The sequence below is a fragment of the Simochromis diagramma genome, unplaced genomic scaffold, assembly GCF_900408965.1.
Source record: "Simochromis diagramma unplaced genomic scaffold, fSimDia1.1 OVJJ01000221.1, whole genome shotgun sequence".
In the NCBI taxonomy this organism is placed as follows: domain Eukaryota; kingdom Metazoa; phylum Chordata; class Actinopteri; order Cichliformes; family Cichlidae; genus Simochromis; species Simochromis diagramma.
This window is the reverse complement of record NW_024387539.1, coordinates 13079-35352: the sequence shown is the minus strand read 5'-3', so window position 1 is coordinate 35352 and position 22274 is coordinate 13079. Positions and strand designations below refer to the sequence as shown.

General features: G+C 41.2%; 1 protein-coding gene and 2 long non-coding RNA genes across 5 annotated transcripts; all 3 read left to right on the top strand.

The window, feature by feature from the left end:
- Positions 1-693: 693 nt before the first annotated feature.
- Positions 694-9968, top strand: LOC120727373. 3 transcript variants are annotated; one of them, XR_005694515.1, is made up of 6 exons: positions 694-1011; positions 1123-1179; positions 1339-1419; positions 1503-1673; positions 9129-9253; positions 9555-9964. It is a non-coding gene; the product is annotated as an uncharacterized LOC120727373 (long non-coding RNA). The 3 variants fall into 3 exon arrangements; XR_005694513.1 differs by lacking the exons at positions 9129-9253; positions 9555-9964 and adding exons at positions 3791-3945; positions 4468-4674; XR_005694514.1 differs by having other exon boundaries at positions 9129-9968.
- Positions 9969-15109: 5141 nt separating this feature from the next.
- Positions 15110-15902, top strand: LOC120727370. The gene is made up of 4 exons (XR_005694510.1): positions 15110-15354; positions 15466-15526; positions 15628-15708; positions 15792-15902. It is a non-coding gene; the product is annotated as an uncharacterized LOC120727370 (long non-coding RNA).
- Positions 15903-19745: 3843 nt separating this feature from the next.
- On the top strand, positions 19746-20950 carry LOC120727372 (von Willebrand factor A domain-containing protein 5A-like). Its single transcript, XM_040021602.1, has 4 exons — positions 19746-19809; positions 19988-20115; positions 20630-20753; positions 20856-20950. Exons 1-4 carry the CDS (start codon positions 19746-19748, stop codon positions 20948-20950), a joined length of 411 nt encoding a protein of 136 aa, XP_039877536.1.
- The last annotated feature ends 1324 nt before the right edge of the window (positions 20951-22274 follow it).

The window sequence follows — 22274 nt, the reverse complement described above, 5'->3', positions numbered from 1 at the left end:
GTTTCCTATAGTTTTCCCCCAGTATAGGTTTTGGTTTGACTTTTTCAGTTCCCTTTGTCAGTCTTTGTATTTAGTATTTCCTCATCAGTCTCATCACTTTCCTCTGCAGAGAGAAAACAATAAAAAGACCTGAAGAGGTCTTTTTATTGTTTTCACCAAATAACACCAAATGAGAGTGAATCACTTCAGAACAACGGGAACACTCCTGGTTATTGTGAGCAAACGTCATAACAAGATGAATATATTTACCATTTTACTGAGGGAACATCTTCTGTGTGGAGTTTCTTCTCATCTTGGCTCTTTTTCCTGACATTTAGAAACAAGAGGCAGAAAAGAAAGAATAAAAGTTAAAACCTCAACGATTTTTTAATGTTTGGGATATTTTAGAAACAACCGTAAACACTATTTACTACTTACCACTTTGTTCATTCTTGCTGACGTTCACTCTCCTCATCTTCTCTCTAAAGGAAGATGCAAACGCTCTCATTGTGAAAGATAAGTATACATCCATCTAACCTGCGACTCTGTCACAACTCTGATCAGCAATTCTTTCAGGTTTGTCTGTTTTGATGATGTTATTAATTGTTATTATCCTTTATCCAGGTAACTTTCAGAGAGGAGCGGAGGGAGGAGCGAAGCCAGCGTGCTCTGTAAACTCTCATTAAAAAAAAGATAAGTAGATATTGATTTTATTATTATGACAGCTCCTCCTCAGTGAACACTTCCTCTAGTTGCTGAAATCATTTACTAATTTTTTTCTTCCCATTTGTCTTTTGTTTTTCAGAGAAAACAGAGAGGAGACAAGGTGACATTAAGACCTAAGACAGGACGGATTGAACCCTTTCTCGTAAAAAGATAAGTATTCACTCTGCTTTTAATCAGAATATTGATAAATATCTAAAATTCTGCTCACCTGGTTGATAAAGTTACTAAAACGATTCCCTCTTTACTGTCATTTGTCCTTTAGAGAGAAGATGAGGAGAGTGAACGTCAGCAAGAATGAACAAAGTGGTAAGTAGTAAATAGTGTTTACGGTTGTTTCTAAAATATCCCAAACATTAAAAAATCGTTGAGGTTTTAACTTTTATTCTTTCTTTTCTGCCTCTTGTTTCTAAATGTCAGGAAAAAGAGCCAAGATGAGAAGAAACTCCACACAGAAGATGTTCCCTCAGTAAAATGGTAAATATATTCATCTTGTTATGACGTTTGCTCACAATAACCAGGAGTGTTCCTGTTGTTCTGAAGTGATTCACTCTCATTTGGTGTTATTTGGTGTTTGTCTTTGAAAGGAGAGGAGCAGTAACGACACTGGGAGACAAACAACAGGATGATCCAAAGACAACTGAGGGTCTTCAGAGCAGCGTGAACGGCCGTCACCTGAGAGCAAGACAGTCCTGGCGCCTTTGTGGTTCCCTCCAGGTACTCCAGCTTCATCCCACAGTCCAGAGAGATGCAGTTAGGTTGAATGTGAGTGTGAATAGTTGTCTGTTTCTCTGTGTTAGACTGACCTGTCCAGGTTGTACTCCTGCCTCTGGCCCCATAACAGCTGGGATGGCTCCAATCTTGAATTGGATAAGCTGAAGAAATGGATGGAAGGATGATCCAAAGAGAAACATCAAAGGCCCTCTCACCAGCTTTCATTTATTAAATTTGTCTTTACTGAACGATTTCTGGTGTGTACTTGCATTGATACTCAGACAACAGCTCCTCTTTCTGTTTGTGCTGGAAGATTCAGGCAAACACATATTACATATATAGATTGTTATGATATGACTCAGTTTCACATTTAGTGCTATATGAGAATGATAAGGTCCAGTTTAATAGTATTGCTAGTGTCTAATGAAATGAACACGTGATTTTCTTTTTTTTTTTTTTTTGCCTGTCCCGTTTGGCTCTTTTGCCATCAGAATTATTGTCTAAAGGCAAAGAAAGATGCCCAACGGATTTACTTTACCAAATTGACCATCCCAGCCTTGCCGTAATGGTCCATTTGATTCATCTTTTATTGTTTATTTTTTTCACTTGCTGAATACGGGACAGACTTGACTGGGGGAAAGAAGGGGAGAAAGAAAGAGAAACAGCTGAGAAGAGGGACGGGGGAGAAGGGCAAAAAACAAAACCCAACAGGGGCAGAAAGAAAAAGAAAAGAAAAAAGAAAATGCTTCTATCAATCACCTGGATCACCTGTTGAGAAAGAAAAAAGAAAACAAGCAGAAGAGAACAAGAGTAATAGAATAAAAACATCACAATGATATATGGGAATATGACAGTAAATACTAAATATTAAACATTATTGTGCAGCACGTAAGATAACAGAACACAGTGTGCTTTGAGGTAGGAGCCAAAAAGGGTGTAGTTTGTGGGTGTGATCACCCGTGTGTACACCTGTGAGCATGGACGCGCTTGTTTTTTTAAAAGTTCCTCATGTAATGATCTGCTAGAGGTGTGGGGGGGCCACAGCCCCGTCCTCCAGGGCATGAAGCAGGTATGGAAGAGATCAAACTCCAGACATCCAGAGGCCCCCAGAACACAAGAGACCAAGGAAGACCAACAGAGGGGCAGCCGCGCCACTGTCCCAGAAAGAGCTGAGGAGAGTCCCAGATGAGGGCTCACTCAGCAGCCGCGGAGCAGAAGCCAGGTGGAGTTGCAGTGACGTGCCCGTGAGCTCCGCCGGCAGCCAGCTGTGCCTGAGTGACCGAGCCCCAGGCCAAGGGCCGGGTGCACCCCACCTCTGAAGTGGCCCGAGCGAGCCCCAGGATCCAGGCCCCGATAAGCGGCCGCCAAGGAGTGAGCCGGTGTGTACCTGGACGCCCATCCCCAGACACAAAGAACCACCAACGCACCGATGTCTGAGGGAGTCCGCCATTGGCAGGGGAAGTGGTGGTGGGTGGAGATAGGCCTCCAAACCTTGGAGGGCCTGAGATGTCCCCAGAGAGGTGGCGTCTGACACCCAACCTGACATATAGACACAGACATACAGGCACACACAGACACAACATCCATTCCCACCCTCATGCTCTCATATGCACTTACTCCACACTCAACCAACGTGGAGACAGACATAAAGAGACGCTGTACACATGATCACACTCCCCAAGCGTACTCTACGAACCGGGTCTAGGTACCCTTGCCCCTGGAGGGGGGAACTGCACCCAGACCCAGGTGGTGTTACCCTTTCCCTGCGTGGGGAGAGGCAGACCGCCCCGACTCCGCAGCAGCAGGGAGGCCCCACACCCAGACCGCAGCGGACGGCCAACTCCTCTCCTAGCCCCCCGCTCCAGCAGGCCGCAGAGAACGGGGGTGAGAGAAGACTCCAAACCTCCCTCCACCCGCTCATTGTAGTGTTGATGCATGTGTGTTCTAAGGTGCATTTAAAACCCAGGAGGGCATGGAGCTACCTGCCAGAGAGCAGCAGGTAAGCGCATAGTCCCTCCTGCTAGCCCTCAATGTCTACGCTTACGGCCACACCACCCTGAACACGCCCGATCTCGTCTGATCTCGGAAAACGTGATTTTCAGATCCAGCAAAGTGAATATTTTTCACTGTGGATAAATTGCATGGAAACGTTTAATGAGTCATCAGCTATTTCACTACAAAGATGATGTGATTAATGTGTTTGATGTGGAGCTCTTATGTAATGATTACATTTTTAAGATGTAATTTTCAAGTGAAAAACATAATATTTATCTGTTGCATAGTTTACAGTGCGGTGTTTTATGCACTGAGTTATCATGTAGAGTTCTGTTTGTCATCTAGCACCATAATCAGGTTTTGTTTTATTGCATCTTAGATTTTCCAGCTGCTGTGCCTGAGCAGCCACCCAGAGACCCTTTGCTGCAGTTAGTCTCCCTGCAGGAGGCGTCTGGCTGCTGGCTGCTTGATCCAGCTCTGGCTGCTGCACTGGGACAGACCAACGAGGAGGTGGAAAAGTCAAAGCCTGAAAAGGTGCACTGCTGTCAATTTAAATATTAACACAAATGATGATGTGAGATAAAACAGATTGATTCTATAATTTGACAAAAACACATGATATAATTAAAAACACACCTATAAAACAAATAAAATGAAGTCAAACCTAAACGTAGGCCTGCCTCACAGCCTGAGAATAAACATCTGCATATCAGAAGCTAAAACACTGGTGGTAATCACACTCCTAACCTCCCACTGAGCTGCACCAGCGTCTGATATTATCCAGAAAACCACATGGCCAGCAGAAATTATTTTCCTCATCAGTTGTTGTAAAAACATGTCAGCACATTATTTTAGAGCATTTATGACATCACAGTTTGGGATTTCATCAGGAAGAGCATCCAGTGTAATAATCTGCCAAATCAAATATGCAGAGCTGCCCACCTTGGTGACCCCGTGTGACAAAGAAGTACACAAACATATGTAATATTACTGGTTGTAGAAAGTAAAATGTGTGTTCTGTCTGTTTTTATTTGATGATTTTGATTTGGGAATTAGACCAGCAGTGAAGTGTGGGCCACCATTTCTGGCTCTGATCTGGCTTCATGGTTTCAAGATGGATGCAAAGGACGAGTGGGAGCTTCTGGCTATGAAGGCTGCCTCGTGGCTCTGTGCTCACAATGGTACTAGCAATGATTGTAACAGATAAAATAACAGCTTTAAAAAACTGTTTCATTCTACAGCTTTCCTCCCACAATCATTATTTTAATATCTGTGTTGTGTTTTTAGCAACCGTGTGTGTCAGAGTGTGTGGATGCTGGAAATGTCCTGCTGGGCTGCAGCTGTGAAGAAAGAAGCTCTGGGACTCTGAGAGTTTTCTTAAAGTAGCTTCATCTTCAGAGTGAACAGAAGCAGGTCTGCTTACTCCACACTGCCTTTGATACAGAGCTGTTTTATATCATCAACCCCTTTTTATCCATAAAACACTTTCATTCTGCTAATTGACACTGATTGATCCTTGACAGGGCTCTAGACTAACTTTTTGCCATGGGCGTACCGGTACGCCTAACTTTAAAAAGTTAGGCGTACCGGCAGAAAAGTTAGGCGCACACAAATTTTATAATAATTTATATAATATAATGTGTTTTTCTGGATACACTGTGCTTTTTCAGCATTCAAAGATTGATGACACCGTGTCAGAGCACTGGCTATGAATTTCAGAAGGATCAGGCCTTAACTTAACAGAAAAGTTATCAATAGTTATTTTCTTATTACAGCTACATCCACTTCTGTCGTGCCTAGGCTGCTCACTAGGGCTGGGTATCATCACTGATTTCTATAATCCCTTCGATTCCAGTTCTCAAAGTCCCGATTCGATTCAACTTAGCCTCAGACAGTCAGAAATATTATAATTCTGATCATTTATCAGTACTGACTTCATCAGAATTGTGAGCATCACAGCAGATGCCTTTGTGTGAAAGTAACTGAGAATAAAACACAGAAAAACATGAAGGAGATTTTCCTGGTCTGGCTTTTTATAGCAGATAACCTTAAAAATTCTACAATGTTCTGCATATAAAGTTTAAATTTCTTCAGTATTGAACAACAGAAAAAATAGGCTTTCTTGTCCGAGGTCATTTAAGTGAAAAAAGAAAAAGAAAAGAAAAGACAGCAGCCACAGCGCTGTAAACAACGGTAGACTGGTGGGTAATAAGCGAATGAATAACAGAAAACAGAGATTAGACGGGAAACTGTTCTTGAAGTACAGAGAGAGATAGAGAGAGAGCTAGCTGTGCATGAAGTGTGATTTTAATAGTCGTGGAAGCAAAACAGCAAAATTCATGACGACATTGATCAAATGTGAAGCGCAGTTTGCTGCTTCTTTTGCTGCTGGCTCGGTGAATTTTGGTTTGAAAGAGACAAAACCTGCAGCTCAGAATCAGCGCAAAAAGACGTAATCCACAGAACCGGACGCATCAGAATCGCTGAGCTCCGACAGCGTGTCCGTCTAAGGCCGTCGGGTGAGAAAGCCGAGAAAAGACAAAGCTGATTCTGATGCGTCGGGTCCGCTCTCTGTGTTTACGTCTTGTGGGGAATCGTTGTACCTGCTCTCATTTGCTGTTTGGTTGTTGTTGAAATGGTTTTGTGAGCTTTAATCTGAGAATCTGGCGTTCTGGCAAAACACAGTTATATTTAAAAGTCATTCAGGATTTAATGAATTGATTTATCGCTTTATTCAAGCTACTCACCTCCCACTTCCACCTGCACCTTCATCTGGACCACGGCGAATCAGAGAGGTCCCGCCCCCTTACTATCTCTGATTGGTTTAGTCCACGATAGGGGCAAAATTTGTGGTCTGTTGTTGACCACAGGGAAGGTTGCAGATTTTTTTTTTTTTTTTTGCTACCCGAACAGTTGGTCGCACAGGTGCAACCAAATATTTCTTTTTAGTCGCACCACTGAAAAATTTGGTCGTATTTGCGACCAAATTGGTCGCACTCTAGAGCCCTGCTTGAACGTCTTAAGACAGCACATAGTCTTCATTCATGTTTGCTTATTCATGACTGTAGTTAGAGTTACATCTGAATTTTCAAAAACTGCCTGTTTGTAGTGATTGAAATAATAATTAGCATAAAAAGTTATGAAATCTATGTTTGGTTTTTTATTTCTTTGTTGTAACAATTTTGGAACTAAATTGTATATTGGCGTAAAAGTATCAATATATTTGAGGTTTGAGCAGCAAGTTGAGTACCAGGGTTTTGCTCCTGAATAACTTCCCAAGTCTTCTCTGCCAATGCCAAATAGCTTTCTGGGTGCTGCGCTGCACTGTCAGAGCACACCTCCTTATCTAAGGTTTTCTGTGTTTCTTATTCTCTTTAAAAGTTCTGCTGAGGGCCTCCTATACTCGAAGTCTAAGAGCCAACTCTGTTCTTTGGCTCGACTTTCTTTCATAATCTTTTCATTTTTGTGAGAAATAAAACACAATTTAAGAACAGATTGTCATAAAAAGACAATGACATCAATAACTACACCAAGGACATTCAAAACAAATTTTTAAACTTGGCTTAAAGACCATAAGTCTGATCTGAAAATGTCGACCAACTTCAACATTTAGATTGTGACACTAACTTGTCTCTCTTCCACAGTGTGTTTCTTTTGTCCTGCTCCCCTCTCCCTTAACCAGTTGTGGCAAATGGCTGCCCCTTCCTGAGCCTTGATCTCCCAGAGGTTTCTTCCTGTTAAAAGGGAGTTTTATTTCCCACTGTTGCCAGGTACTTGCTCAAAGAGGATCATTCAATTGTTGGTTTTTTTTCTGTATTACTTAGTGTATTTACCCTACCATATAAAGCACTTGAGGTGACTGTTGTGTTGATTTGGCGCTATATAATTAAACTGAATTACATCTCTGAAGAAATGTTACATGCATGTTTTGTTGCCTTTTTAAAGTGATGGGGGAATAATTGTAATGGGCTAATAAAGGGACAGATGTGCTCTGTGTAAAGATCAACCCTTTGACCATCATTCACTGCATCATTAATTGCTTTAACTTATAGTCCATAATGCTGTAAAAACAAAAAAGAAAAAGCTGAGTCATTTTCAACATTTTTATTGAGGTTTGAATTCAGAAAGTCTGTTGCTGATCTCAGTAAATGTAACAGGATGTCTCCGAAAATTTACAGTTGTGGATTAAAACAGGGTTGATGTGTTATTGTCAGGTTTGCGTGAATAACAGGACCCAAATGCAGGACTTCCTGAGAAGCCACAGGCAGTTATTTACTTCACTTACTATTTATATCAGTTTGGCCAGCAGTCACGTATAGGTTCAAACAAAATGGCACGAGGCTGCAAAAATATTTATCATCTAGTAATCTTATTACTGAAAGCATGAGTGTACCCACCAAAACACACCAAAGAACCCAACCCCTGTAACAGCAACTGGCTTCTTTTTATTCTCTATCAGTCAGGTGAGCATCTGGAATAGCCCAAGTCTGGGGGAAGCAAACCAAATGAGAAACAAAACATCCACATATGCAAACATCAAACCACAATATAACACATGGAAGACATTTATATTTTGTACAAAGTCCTATGAATAATACAATATGTATATGCTTCAGTCAATTGCATATAAATTAGAAACACCAAGAGTGAAACTTCCCCAACCTGGCACTTAGGCCCTCTTCATAATATTTATCCTCCCTCTTGGTACCGTTTTCCAGAATTTGATCTTCAAATTTCACTGTTTTGCTGATGACACTCAGTTATATCTCTCCTGCAGGCCTGACTCCTCCCTCCCACCTTCTCTCTTACAGAAAGCTTATCCTAATTAAAATCCTGGTTCAGCTCTAATTTTCTTAAGCTCAATGAGGATGAAACTGAAATCCTTCTTATCGGCAGTAAATCCAACCTGCTGAAGGCAAATCATTTCACTCTCACTATTGAAAAACTCCAATTTTTCCTTCACCTCAGGTTAAGACCCTTAGTAACCTGTTTAGGGTGACACCATCCTATAAATCTCACATCAGTGATCTCACGCCCTCTGTTTATTTCCATCTACACAACATTAACCAATTACGTCCTTCACTTTCCACCCAGTGTGCATCCATTCTTGTTCAGTCTTGTTACTTCTCGCATTGACTATTGTAATTGTCTCTTGCATGGTCTCCCCCAGAAATCCCTCCACAAGCTTCAACTGGTTCAAAACTTCGCTGCCCGCGTTATTACCAGAAGCCCCTCCTACCAGCGCATCATCCCTATCCTTCAGGAACTTCACTGGCTCTCCGTGAAATAGTATACAAGCTTCTTCTGCTCACCTTCAAGGCCCTTCATAACCTTGCTCCTCCTTACTTTTCTAACCTATTAACCACTAGCTCAACTGCTCACTCACTTCGATCTTCTTCTTCTATCCAACTTGCTGTGCTTTCTTTGCGCCACAGCACCATGGGAAGCAGAGCTTTCAGTTGAACTCTATTTCCTCAGATATAAGACACATTGGTTCTCTCCTCCAGTTTAAATCTCAACTTAAAACCTGTAAAGAAAAGAAAGAAATAATAAAGAGCTAATACACTTTGACAATCAAGTGGACCAGTGTGGCAAAAGCTGTAATGATCCATTTGGGAACATAAATCTGTTGGACTGGTAAACGAATATACTATAATAATACGGTATGAAAAATGACAAACATGAGAATTCTGTGTGTTTTTCCTTCTTATCTGCAGACTAACAGTCCACAGGTTTGGTGCTCAGACTGATTTGTTTTCTGGAGATGGAGGAGAGAGAGCACAGAGGACAGCAAGGTGGAGGAGTGAAGGAGAAGGTGGTGCAGCTCAGTGTCCAATCAGGAGTGAGCAGTTCTTTCACTGCCTTCATTGCGTTCAACAAAGACAACGGAGAGGCGATCCAAGGACCTCTTGTCCAGAGAAATATTCCATCAAGTTTTTGTTTTGAGTTTTTGTTGTTTTTTGTTTTTTAAAGCAAACACTAAAACTGTCACCCACACCTCTGAAGATAAAGATTACTAATCATAAATAAAGGGAATATTATCACGATGAGGACACTATCAGAGGTAGTTCAGGGAACTGTTATACTTCATACCAGAAAAATCGCTTTTCTTTTCTTGTTTTTTTGGCTTGACTTCATGGTAGGCAAAATGAAGAAGAGTGCTTGATTGCGCCTAAGTAAGTAAAAGCTGCATGGCAAAACAACACACACCTTCACTGCAGATGCATGCACAGAAACCAGTATTTTTTGTATCTTAAATATTAAGTAGTGTGTGTACAGTAGTCAATATAATGGGATGTGTCCTAAAGCAGTGAAAGAAGAACTGAGTTCTTGCAGCATTTTGCAATATTTAGGATTTTATTGAACACTTTTACCTTTCAACATTTGTAACATTAATGAGTAATGAAGCATTGCAGAATAATCCTGTGTTTTTGATTATTTATTGTACACTACAAGTAAACAACAATAAGTTATCTGTCACATCTGTCAGAAGCTTGGATACATTTACTCCTACAAGGATTTTACTCTTATGAAATGTAAAAAGAACACTGAAATTATATTTTACAGAACACTGGAATTATATTTTACAGTTTTTCACATAAACAGTTTTGCTTTGCTTACAGAAACTATAACTTTAATCTCAGCCAAATCGATTTACTCAGGAAAAAATAAAATACTAAAAAAAAGCCAAACGATAACATTTTTAAGTTATCTAAGTTACTTATATATGTTTAACCTGAGTAGCGAAAGACAGCGGTGGGTTTGAAAACGATTTGCGGGAGTCCGGTGTTCTCACGGGCTCTAGTGAGCCTTGCCACCCAGCTAGCTATCGAGCTAGTGGGTAACAGACGTCTCCGACAACGTCGGAGCGCTTTTGAAAATATGTGGTGTCTTGATAAACCGAGCAGATATTTGAGGTTTACACAGTTACAGCCTCACCTGAAAATATGTTAAACGTTTATTTTGTGACCCATAAAGAATAATAAGACTAACTAGCTGCCGCCATTGTTGGAAACTGAGCTGGGCTGCGCTATGAATTCTGGGACACAGCTTCTTCTTCTTCGGGGTTTAACGGCAGCTGGCATCCTTGTACATGCAGTGCTGCCATCTTCTGTTTCAGTCCGTTATTATACTCTTAAATCCTACTACTTATTCCTGCATCTGTCACGGTTCTGGGTCAGTTTCGAACCAGTATTTTGAGTTTTGATTGTTAGTTTATTTTTTGAATGATTGTTGTGGTTTTGGGTGCGATGATGATTATTATTATTGTTAGAGTTCTATGTTTCTGTTTATTCATGTTTAAGGATTTGTTCTCGGTTGTATCTCACGTTTAGTTTTGTTCAGGTTCCATGTGTCATTCTGTCTGTCTCTCAGTGTCAGGTCTGCGTCTTGGTGTAGTGTTCTCATTTCTTGTTTTATTGTGAAGGTCTGGGTCTCATCTGAGTGTGTGCAGTTTTACCTCTTTTGACAAATTCCTGTTAAATGTATTGGACCCTCTGTTTTTAGGTTTTATTTTTTTCATCTTGACTTCCTTGGAAATGCTAGCAAGAAGTCAGTTCAACAGATGTAACTTATAGTGAGATTCGAGGCGGTGCAGTATTAATATCAGAATCCCTTAGTTTTGATCATTAATCCTCTGGTTGACCCCATCAACTTGCCTCCACCAGTGTGTGAATGTGAGAGTGAATGAATAGTGGCATTGTTAAAGCGCTTTGGGTGCCTTGAAAGCGCTATATAAATCCAATCCATTATTATTATTATTATTATTATATTGCATTTCTTCATCTTAAAATGATGCACAGTCTTTATGTGAAATGTACTGTCTTCTTGATATTTATCAACCCATCAGTTTGTATTTCTGGGTGTTAATAAAGTTCCAACTTTTGTATTGTAACATTTTTGTGTTTTTTTTCTTTAGTTTTCAGACAACTCAAACTTTTAAACACTTGTAATGAGTTGTGTGTGTGTCTGTGTGTGTGTGTGTGTTTGTAAGAAGTACCACTTTTAACAACTTCATTAATATTGTTTTGTATCATAGTAATAAAGGTTAGTTTTAATGTCTGTATCTCCTCCTTATTTAATCTGGGATGTTCTTTTCTAAAAACCTCAGGATTGTGCAAGTACTTGGTGAGTTTAGAAGGTAAGTGAAACACTAAACAGAAAGAAAAGAGACAGATGTGTGTTTTCTGTTAATACCATAATTGCAGTCATCTTAAACAAACACATGACATTTCTTTGGCACGATTGCTTTTTCACTGATTTGAAACTTTAATGTGTGGTACAACAATTCTTCTAGTTAAATAGAGCATAGAAAAAAAATACATTGTGTCAAGTTCCCTGGTTAATAAATGGGCTGTCTGTGTAAAAAGCATAAATGGCTGTTTTGTCTTGGTGTATTGGTCTTGGTCTAGATCAATCTGCTGGGACATCTGATTTGAGGACAATCACTTGCTTTTCCAAAGGACACTGACAACCAGACATTAGATGCCACAGCCCTGGCCCACGGTATCCCCCCACCCCCCCCCCCCCATGCATGCGGTGGGCCTTCTGTAGAAAGAGAGCAGCTTAATGAAGGTGACAAGGTGAAAATAGGGTGATTGATGTGCCAGTGCTGTGAGCGCATGTATAACACCACCTACCCAAGTGTTGAATATAAGGAGGCTTTGAAGAATCTACAATAATTGTGTGTTGTTTGTACATGAATCACAATGTGTTACTTCAGAGGTGTGATGTTTTCAGGGTTTTTTTTTTCTGCGCTGCAGAAAATTGTAAAACTACTGTGAACTTGGTGGATCTGTCCAGATCTTTGACTGGAAACTATTTCTATGAATGAGTGGTTCAAAAATGTGTAAGTGAAAAGCTGCCATATTTCAGGTCCCACAGTCAAACGAACACTGAGGGATCACTGAGAGCTAAAAACGGTCTAACTTCTTTCATCTTTAATAAAATGATCAGCGTTGCTGCTTTACCAGGTTTAACAATTAAGTTTAACATCCAGGCATCCATGAAAACAGAGTTTATTCAATTTAACTGAGTTAGAGGTTAGCAGGAAGTTAGCTCGCTAGTTTCCACCTAAACATGATCATCATAAGCAGTGTTACCAATTCATACACTGGTTTATCATCTAGACTTTTTGTCTCATGCAGCACCATGATCAGGTCCAGTTTTTATTTCATCTTTGATTTTTCAGCTGCTGTGCCTGAGCAGCCTCCCAGAGACCCTTTGTTGCAGTTAGTCTTCCTCCAGAAGCCATCTGGCTGCTTGATCCAGCTCTGGCTGCTGCACCGGGAAAGAGCAGTGAGGAGGTGGATTGATAAATGAAATTCATAACAAAAATTCATAATGGACTTTTTCCATTTAGGAATAATAAAAATCAGCTTTCTTTTTAATTGCTATTAACTGACAGTCAGATAACCAGCTTTTAAAAACATATTCATAAACACTTTGCAATCAACAAAATTTGCACAGAGGTTATAGACGAAATAAAAAGTATCACGTGTTTTTTTCTAGTTGTGTTTATAACTCTGTTATTGTACATATTCTGTGTTATACATCATAATCATTCCAGTCTCTCTCTTTTTTTTTTTTTTTACTGTTTTAATCTTTATAAAACTCTTATTTATTTATTTATTTTTGTGATTTCTGCTGCCCTATTGGTCTGGTCTCTCTTGAAAATCTGAGAATGTGATATTCATAATAAAAGGATTTAAAAGTTTACTGCCAAAAAATTATTAAACTTCATAACAGAAATGTGCTAACTGGCTTGAAATAGATTGAAACTGTTATGAGATTGCTTCAGGGAGCAGACATGACACCGTCTTTTAGGTTTCGCCATCACTTTGTATTATGCGCACAACACCACCCTCCTCTGGCTTCCACGTGAACTGCACCTTAAACATCAACTGTTTACAAATGTCATGACACAAACAAACGTTTCAATACCCGTAAATCACTTTTTGGACTGCGATCACTTTTTGGCACAACATCGGCTCTGATAACATTTAAAGCGCATTGAAAAACTATTCTTTAATGCTAAAAATCCATTATCAATTGTAATTATTTATTTATTAATTTAAATTTCAGATATCGATCTTCATTTTTGTAAACTGGTGAATTAATGATTTTTTTAAAGAATTAAAACGACAAAGTTTGGCAACATATTTTTATAAAGGATGAATTAAAACAGTAAAATAAAGTGAGAAACATATATAATTTTTAAAAAGCTATGATAATTAGACGAACTTTATTTTAAATAAATAAATTTGATTTTCGGTGGCACTGGGAGTCATGGTGATGATGACGTGTTTGAGTGCAGGTATAAAAGCAGGAGGCAAACTTGGAATTCGGGTTTCACGTTTGAGCGCAAACAGGAGCTTTTTCCCACTAGTGCTGTTGAAAACTCGGATTTTTCAAACTACAGCCAACGTTTGAAAATCTTCAAGAAGGATTTGAAAATGACTTCTACAAACTTCAGTCGCGAGATGCACCTGCTCTCCCTTTTCATTGAGGAGGTGATAGATCAACGCTATGGTGCGTACAGCAGGCTAATATGTCAGAGTGCTAGCAAACAAATACAACTTAGATTTTTGTCTTTATTGTTTGGAAGTAGGACTTCATGAGCTGTTAACATTTAGGATGAGATTGTTTCATACTTGAGTAACATCAATTTTTAACATGTGCCAGTACACTATAAAGATGGCGCCATGTTTTTTTTTAAATCGCTGGAAAAAAACCAATTGAATGCACGCGCCCTGGAAACGACGTAAGGCATTGGAGGACGCTGACCGTCAGCCGCGCGGCCGTTGTTGCATGTAGAGGGTTGAGTTGACATGTTTGGGCTGCTGGCGCTGAGTTATACGTGAAAGTTTCATAGATTGTGAATTTTATAAAGCTGGAGAATGGAGTTTTAAAAGTTCACAGAGTCGCTGGATGAGTTTGAGATTGAAACAGTGTGTGCCTGCAATAAGGAGGTGGGAGGTTTCTCACCTAAATGTAGCTGCTTTATTCTCAAAATATCGATGCTCAACTAATATGAAGATATTACTCCTTAATGTGAATGCGTATTAAAACCTCAGTGAAAGTCCATGCAGCCTTACACCGCATGAAAACTTTTACCAAAAAATGTGAAGGCTTTCATAAACAATGAGTTATGCTGGGAGCTTCTTACTGTTGGTGTGTGGAAGAGCTTATGATGATGTAAAGCCATGTCTGGACAATTTAAATTCAGGCTTTAGTTTGTGTGATCACATGATTAACGTACACGCATGCTTGCTTTCTCGTAGCTGAGCTGGTTGAGTCCAATCACTGCTCCTCAGATGGTCGTCATTAACTTGAGGAACCGTGAACTGAGCAGCAGCCAACTGGACTCCATGTCCCACCTGGTCCTCACTCTTTACATAACCTGGTGACGGGGTCCAAGGACTTTCCTTACATACCTTTAAAGGATTGTTCTCACCGGGAACAGGTGACGACACCATTTGGTCCATGTGAGGCAGAGCCAGAGAGAGGAACACCACTCCTTCTCCTCCTACGGAATCACCAGTGGCATTGATGCTTGCAGCCTGCCGGGCCTCAGCTTTCTCCTCCACGCTTCCTGCTCCAGTTCTTCCAGAGAAAAGCGGCTCTTGCTGGGCTGAAGGCAGATCGGAGGAACTGTGTCGGCACCTGACTGCTCGACGGCCCTCCTCGTCACCAGTTCATCTCCACTGTTTACCGAACAGAGGACACTGAGATGACGAACCGCTGGAGAATAACAGACTACAGCGCGGACGGCAGAGTTCTCACTTCGGTGCTCTGCCGTTTTCTAAATATGTCGGCAAAGCGTGCTAAGAGGAAGGCTCCGGAGGAAGAGAGCAGCATCCGGAGCCCGACTCCAGCAAGGAAGCGCTTGAGATTATAATATACAGTGAAGCATGTCGAACGTCAGCAAGCCTGAACAAAGTGGTAAGTAGTAAATAGTGCTTAAGGTTGTTTCTAAAATAATGTCCTAAAATATTTGAAAATCGTCGAGGTTTTAACTTTTATTCTTTCTTTTCTGCCTCTTGTTTCTAAAAGTCAGGAAAATGAGTCACGCTGCGAAGAAACACCACACAGAAGATTTTCCCTCAGTAAAATGGTAAATATATTCATCTTGTTATGACGTTTGCTCACAATAACCAGGAGTGTTCCTGTGTTTCTGAAGTGATTCACTCTCATTTGGTGTTATTTGATCCAAAGACAACTGAGGGTCTTCAGAGCAGCGTGAACGGCCGTCACCTGAGAGCAAGACAGTCCTGGCGCCTTTGTGGTTCCCTCCAGGTACTCCAGCTTCATCCCACAGTCCAGAGAGATGCAGTTAGGTTGAATGTGAGTGTGAATAGTTGTCTGTTTCTCTGTGTTAGACTGACCTGTCCAGGTTGTACTCCTGCCTCTGGCCCCATAACAGCTGGGATGGCTCCAATCTTGAATTGGATAAGCTGAAGAAATGGATGGAAGGATGATCCAAAGAGAAACATCAAAGGCCCTCTCACAAAAAAAGATAAGAACTCATTTTACACATTGTTGAAACATCCTGAAAGTTATTTGTTCTGTTTAGAAACTTGTTGAACTGTCATTAGAGTTTGTTTCGACTTGTTGTTCATTTCTTATTCGGTTCAGCTGTGTTTCTATGTGTCCTTAGTTCCCATAATCAGCCTCCTGTGTGTAAATATTGTGTCAGTCTCCCTTTGTCCCTTGTCAGAGTGTTAATCTCCGTCCCCTCGTGTTTCCTTGCCTCAGTAGTTCTGTTTCCTATAGTTTTCCCCCAGTATAGGTTTTGGTTTGACTTTTTCAGTTCCCTTTGTCAGTCTTTGTATTTAGTATTTCCTCATCAGTCTCATCACTTTCCTCTGCAGAGAGAAAACAATAAAAAGACCTGAAGAGGTCTTTTTATTGTTTTCACCAAATAACACCAAATGAGAGTGAATCACTTCAGAACAACGGGAACACTCCTGGTTATTGTGAGCAAACGTCATAACAAGATGAATATATTTACCATTTTACTGAGGGAACATCTTCTGTGTGGAGTTTCTTCTCATCTTGGCTCTTTTTCCTGACATTTAGAAACAAGAGGCAGAAAAGAAAGAATAAAAGTTAAAACCTCAACGATTTTTTAATGTTTGGGATATTTTAGAAACAACCGTAAACACTATTTACTACTTACCACTTTGTTCATTCTTGCTGACGTTCACTCTCCTCATCTTCTCTCTAAAGGAAGATGCAAACGCTCTCATTGTGAAAGATAAGTATACATCCATCTAACCTGCGACTCTGTCACAACTCTGATCAGCAATTCTTTCAGGTTTGTCTGTTTTGATGATGTTATTTGTTATTATCCTTTATCCAGGTAACTTTCAGAGAGGAGCGGAGGGAGGAGCGAAGCCAGCGTGCTCTGTAAACTCTCATTAAAAAAAAGATAAGTAGATATTGATTTTATATTATTATGACAGCTCCTCAGTGAACACTTCCTCTAGTTGCTGAAATCATTTACTAATTTTTTTCTTCCCATTTGTCTTTTGTTTTTCAGAGAAAACAGAGAGGAGACAAGGTGACATTAAGACCTAAGACAGGACGGATTGAACCCTTTCTCGTAAAAAGATAAGTATTCACTCTGCTTTTAATCAGAATATTGATAAATATCTAAAATTCTGCTCACCTGGTTGATAAAGTTACTAAAACGATTCCCTCTTTACTGTCATTTGTCCTTTAGAGAGAAGATGAGGAGAGAGTGACGTCAGCAAGAATGAACAAAGTGGTAAGTAGTAAATAGTGTTTACGGTTGTTTCTAAAATATCCCAAACATTAAAAAATCGTTGAGGTTTTAACTTTTATTCTTTCTTTTCTGCCTCTTGTTTCTAAATGTCAGGAAAAAGAGCCAAGATGAGAGAGAAAACTCCACACAGAAGATTCCCTCAGTAAAATGGTAAATATATTCATCTTGTTATGACGTTTGCTCACAATAACCAGGAGTGTTCCTGTTGTTCTGAAGTGATTCACTCTCATTTGGTGTTATTTGGTGTTTGTCTTTGAAAGGAGAGGAGCCAACGACACTGGGAGACAACAACAGGATGATCCAAAGACAACTGAGGGTCTTCAGAGCAGCGTGAACGGCCGTCACCTGAGAGCAAGACAGTCCTGGCGCCTTTGTGGTTCCCTCCAGGTACTCCAGCTTCATCCCACAGTCCAGAGAGATGCAGTTAGGTTGAATGTGAGTGTGAATAGTTGTCTGTTTCTCTGTGTTAGACTGACCTGTCCAGGTTGTACTCCTGCCTCTGGCCCCATAACAGCTGGGATGGCTCCAATCTTGAATTGGATAAGCTGAAGAAATGGATGGAAGGATGATCCAAAGAGAAACATCAAAGGCCCTCTCACCAGCTTTCATTTATTAAATTTGTCTTTACTGAACGATTTCTGGTGTGTACTTGCATTGATACTCAGACAACAGCTCCTCTTTCTGTTTGTGCTGGAAGATTCAGGCAAACACATATTACATATATAGATTGTTATGATATGACTCAGTTTCACATTTAGTGCTATATGAGAATGATAAGGTCCAGTTTAATAGTATTGCTAGTGTCTAATGAAATGAACACGTTTTTCTTTTTTTTTTTTTTTTTTGCCTGTCCCGTTTGGCTCTTTTGCCATCAGAATTATTGTCTAAAGGCAAAGAAAGATGCCCAACGGATTTACTTTACCAAATTGACCATCCCAGCCTTGCCGTAATGGTCCATTTGATTCATCTTTTATTGTTTTATTTTCACTTGCTGAATACGGGACAGACTTGACTGGGGGAAAGAAGGGGAGAAAGAAAGAGAAACAGCTGAGAAGAGGGACGGGGGAGAAGGGCAAAAAACAAAACCCAACAGAATGGGCAGAAAAAGAAAAGAAAAGAAAAAAAGAAAATGCTTCTATCAATCACCTGGATCACCTGTTGAGAAAGAAAAAGAAAAAAAGCGAAGAGAACAAGAGTAATAGAATAAACAACATCACAATGATATATGGGAATATGACAGTAAATACTAAATATTAAACATTATTGTGCAGCACATAAGATCAACAGAACACAGTGTGCTTTGAGGTAGGAGCCAAAAAGGGTGTAGTTTGTGGGTGTGATCACCCGTGTGTACACCTGTGAGCATGGACGCGCTTGTTTTTTTAAAAGGTTCCTCATGTAATGATCTGCTAGAGGGTGTGGGGGGGCCACAGCCCCGTCCTCCAGGGCATGAAGCAGGTATGGAGGAGATCAAAACTCCAGACATCCAGAGGCCCCCAGAACACAAGAGACCAAGGAAGACCAACAGAGGGGCAGCCGCGCCACTGTCCCAGAAAGAGCTGAGGAGAGTCCCAGATGAGGGCTCACTCAGCAGCCGCGGAGCAGAAGCCAGGGGAGTTGCAGTGACGCGCCCGTGAGCTCCGCCGGCAGCCAGCTGTGCCTGAGTGACCGAGCCCCAGGCCGAGAGGCCGGGTGCACCCCACCTCCGAAGTGGCCCGAGCGAGCCCCAGGATCCAGGCCCCGATAAGCGGCCGCCAAGGAGTGAGCCGGTGTGTACCTGGACGCCCATCCCCAGACACAAAGAACCACCAACGCACCGATGTCTGAGGGAGTCCGCCACTGGCAGGGGAAGTGGTGGTGGGTGGAGATAGGCCTCCAAACCTTGGAGGGCCTGAGATGTCCCCAGAGAGGTGGCGTCTGACACCCAACCTGACATATAGACACAGACATACAGGCACACACAGACACAAACATCCATTCCCACCCTCATGCTCTCATATGCACTTACTCCACACTCAACCAACGTGGAGACAGACATAAAGAGACGCTGTACACACATCACACTCCCCAAGCGTACTCTACGAACCGGGTCTAGGTACCCTTGCCCCTGGAGGGGGAACTGCACCCAGACCCAGGTGGTGTTACCCTTTTCCCTGCGGTGGGGAGAGGCAGACCGCCCCGACTCCGCAGCAGCAGGGAGGCCCCACACTCCAGACCGCAGTCGGACGCCAACTCCTCCTCCTAGCCCCCCCGCTCCAGCAGGCCGCAGAGAACGGGGGTGAGAGACTCCAAACCTCCCTCCACCCGCTCATTGTAGTGTTGATGCATGTGTGTTCTAAGGTGCATTTAAAACCCAGGAGGGCATGGAGCTACCTGCCAGAGAGCAGCAGGTAAGCGCATAGTCCCTCCTGCTAGCCCTCAATGTCTACGCTTACGGCCACACCACCCTGAACACGCCCGATCTCGTCTGATCTCGGAAAACGTGATTTTCAGATCCAGCAAAGTGAATATTTTTCACTGTGGATAAATTGCATGGAAACGTTTAATGAGTCATCAGCTATTTCACTACAAAGATGATGTGATTAATGTGTTTGATGTGGAGCTCTTATGTAATGATTACATTTTTAAGATGTAATTTTCAAGTGAAAAACATAATATTTATCTGTTGCATAGTTTACAGTGCGGTGTTTTGCACTGAGTTATCATGTAGAGTTCTGTTTGTCATCTAGCACCATAATCAGGTTTTGTTTTTATTGCATCTTAGATTTTCCAGCTGCTGTGCCTGAGCAGCCACCCAGAGACCCTTTGCTGCAGTCTCCCTGCAGGAGGCGTCTGGCTGCTGGCTGCTTGATCCAGCTCTGGCTGCTGCACTGGGACAGACCAACGAGGAGGTGGAAAAGTCAAAGCCTGAAAAGGTGCACTGCTGTCAATTTAAATATTAACACAAAATGATGATGTGAGATAAAACAGATTTGATTCTATAATTTGAAAAAAACACATGATATAATTAAAAACACACCATAAAACAAATAAAATGAAGTCAAACTAAACGTAGGCCTGCCTCACAGCCTGAGAATAAACATCTGCATATCAGAAGCTAAAACACTGGTGGTAATCACACTCCTAACCTCCCACTGAGCTGCACCAGCGTCTGATATTATCCAGAAACCACACGGCAGCAGAAATTATTTTCCTCATCAGTTGTTGTAAAAACATGTCAGCACATTATTTTAGAGCATTTATGATATCACAGTTTGGGATTTCATCAGGAAGAGCATCCAGTGTAATAATCTGCCAAATCAATATGCAGAGCTGCCCACCTTGGTGACCCCGTGTGACAAAGAAGTACACAAACATATGTAATAACTGGTTGTAGAAAGTAAAATGTGTGTTCTGTCTGTTGAGATTGATTTTGATTTGGGGAATTAGACCAGCAGTGAAGTGTGGGCCACCATTCTGGCTCTGATCTGGCTTCATGGTTTCAAGATGGATGCAAAGGACGAGTGGGAGCTTCTGGCTATGAAGGCTGCCTCGTGGCTCTGTGCTCACAATGGTACTAGCAATGATTGTAACAGATAAAACAGCTTTAAAAAACTGTTTCATTCTACAGCTTTCCTCCCACAATCATTATTTAATATCTGTGTTGTGTTTTTAGCACCGTGTGTGTCAGAGTGTGTGATGCTGGAAATGTCCTGCTGGGTGCAGCGTGAAGAAAGAAGCTCTGGGACTCTGAGAGTTTTCTTAAAGTAGCTTCATCTTCAGAGTGAACAGAAGCAGGTCTGCTTACTCCACACTGCCTTTGATACAGAGCTGTTTTATATCATCAACCCCTTTTTATCCATAAAACACTTTCATTCTGCTAATTGACACTGATTGATCCTTGACAGGGCTCTAGACTAACTTTTTGCCATGGGCGTACCGGTACGCTAACTTTAAAAAGTTAGGCGTACCGGCAGAAAAGTTAGGCGCACACAAATTTTATAATAATTTATATAATATAATGTGTTTTTGGATACACTGTGCTTTTTCAGCATTCAAAGATTGATGACACCGTGTCAGAGCACTGGCTATGAATTTCAGAAGGATCAGGCCTTAACTTAACAGAAAAGTTATCAATAGTTTATTTTCTTATTACAGCTACATCCACTTCTGTCGTGCCTAGGCTGCTCACTAGGGCTGGGTATCATCACTGATTTCTATAATCCCTTCGATTCCAGTTCTCAAAGTCCCGATTCGATTCAACTTAGCCTCAGACAGTCAGAAATATTATAATTCTGATCATTTATCAGTACTGACTTCATCAGAATTGTGAGCATCACAGCAGATGCCTTTGTGTGAAAGTAACTGAGAATAAAACACAGAAAAACATGAAGGAGATTTTCCTGGTCTGGCTTTTTATAGCAGATAACCTTAAAAATATTCTACAATGTTCTGCATATAAAGTTTAAATTTCTTCAGTATTGAACAACAGAAAAAATAGGCTTTCTTGTCCGAGGTCATTTAAGTGAAAAAAGAAAAGAAAAGAAAAGACAGCAGCCACAGCGCTGTAAACAACGGTAGACTGGTGGGTAATAAGCGAATGAATAATAGAGAAAACAGAGATTGGAGACGGGAAACTGTTCTTGAAGTACAGAGAGAGAGAGAGAGAGCTAGCTGTGCATGAAGTGTGATTTTAATAGTCGTGGAAGCAAAACAGCAAAATTCATGACGACATTGATCAAATGTGAAGCGCAGTTTGCTGCTTCTTTTGCTGCTGGCTCGGTGAATTTTGGTTGAAAGAGACAAAAACCTGCAGCTCAGAATCAGCGCAAAAAGACGTAATCACAGACCGGACGCATCAGAATCGCTGAGCTCCGACAGCGTGTCCGTCTAAGGCCGTCGGGTGAGAAAGCCGAGAAAGACAAAGCTGATTCTGATGCGTCGGGTCCGCTCTGTGTTTACGTCTTTGGGGGAATCCGTGTACCTGCTCTCATTTGCTGTTTGGTTGTTGTTGAAATGGTTTTGTGAGCTTTAATCTGAGAATCTGGCGTTTCTGGCAAAACACAGTTATATTTAAAAGTCATTCAGGATTTAA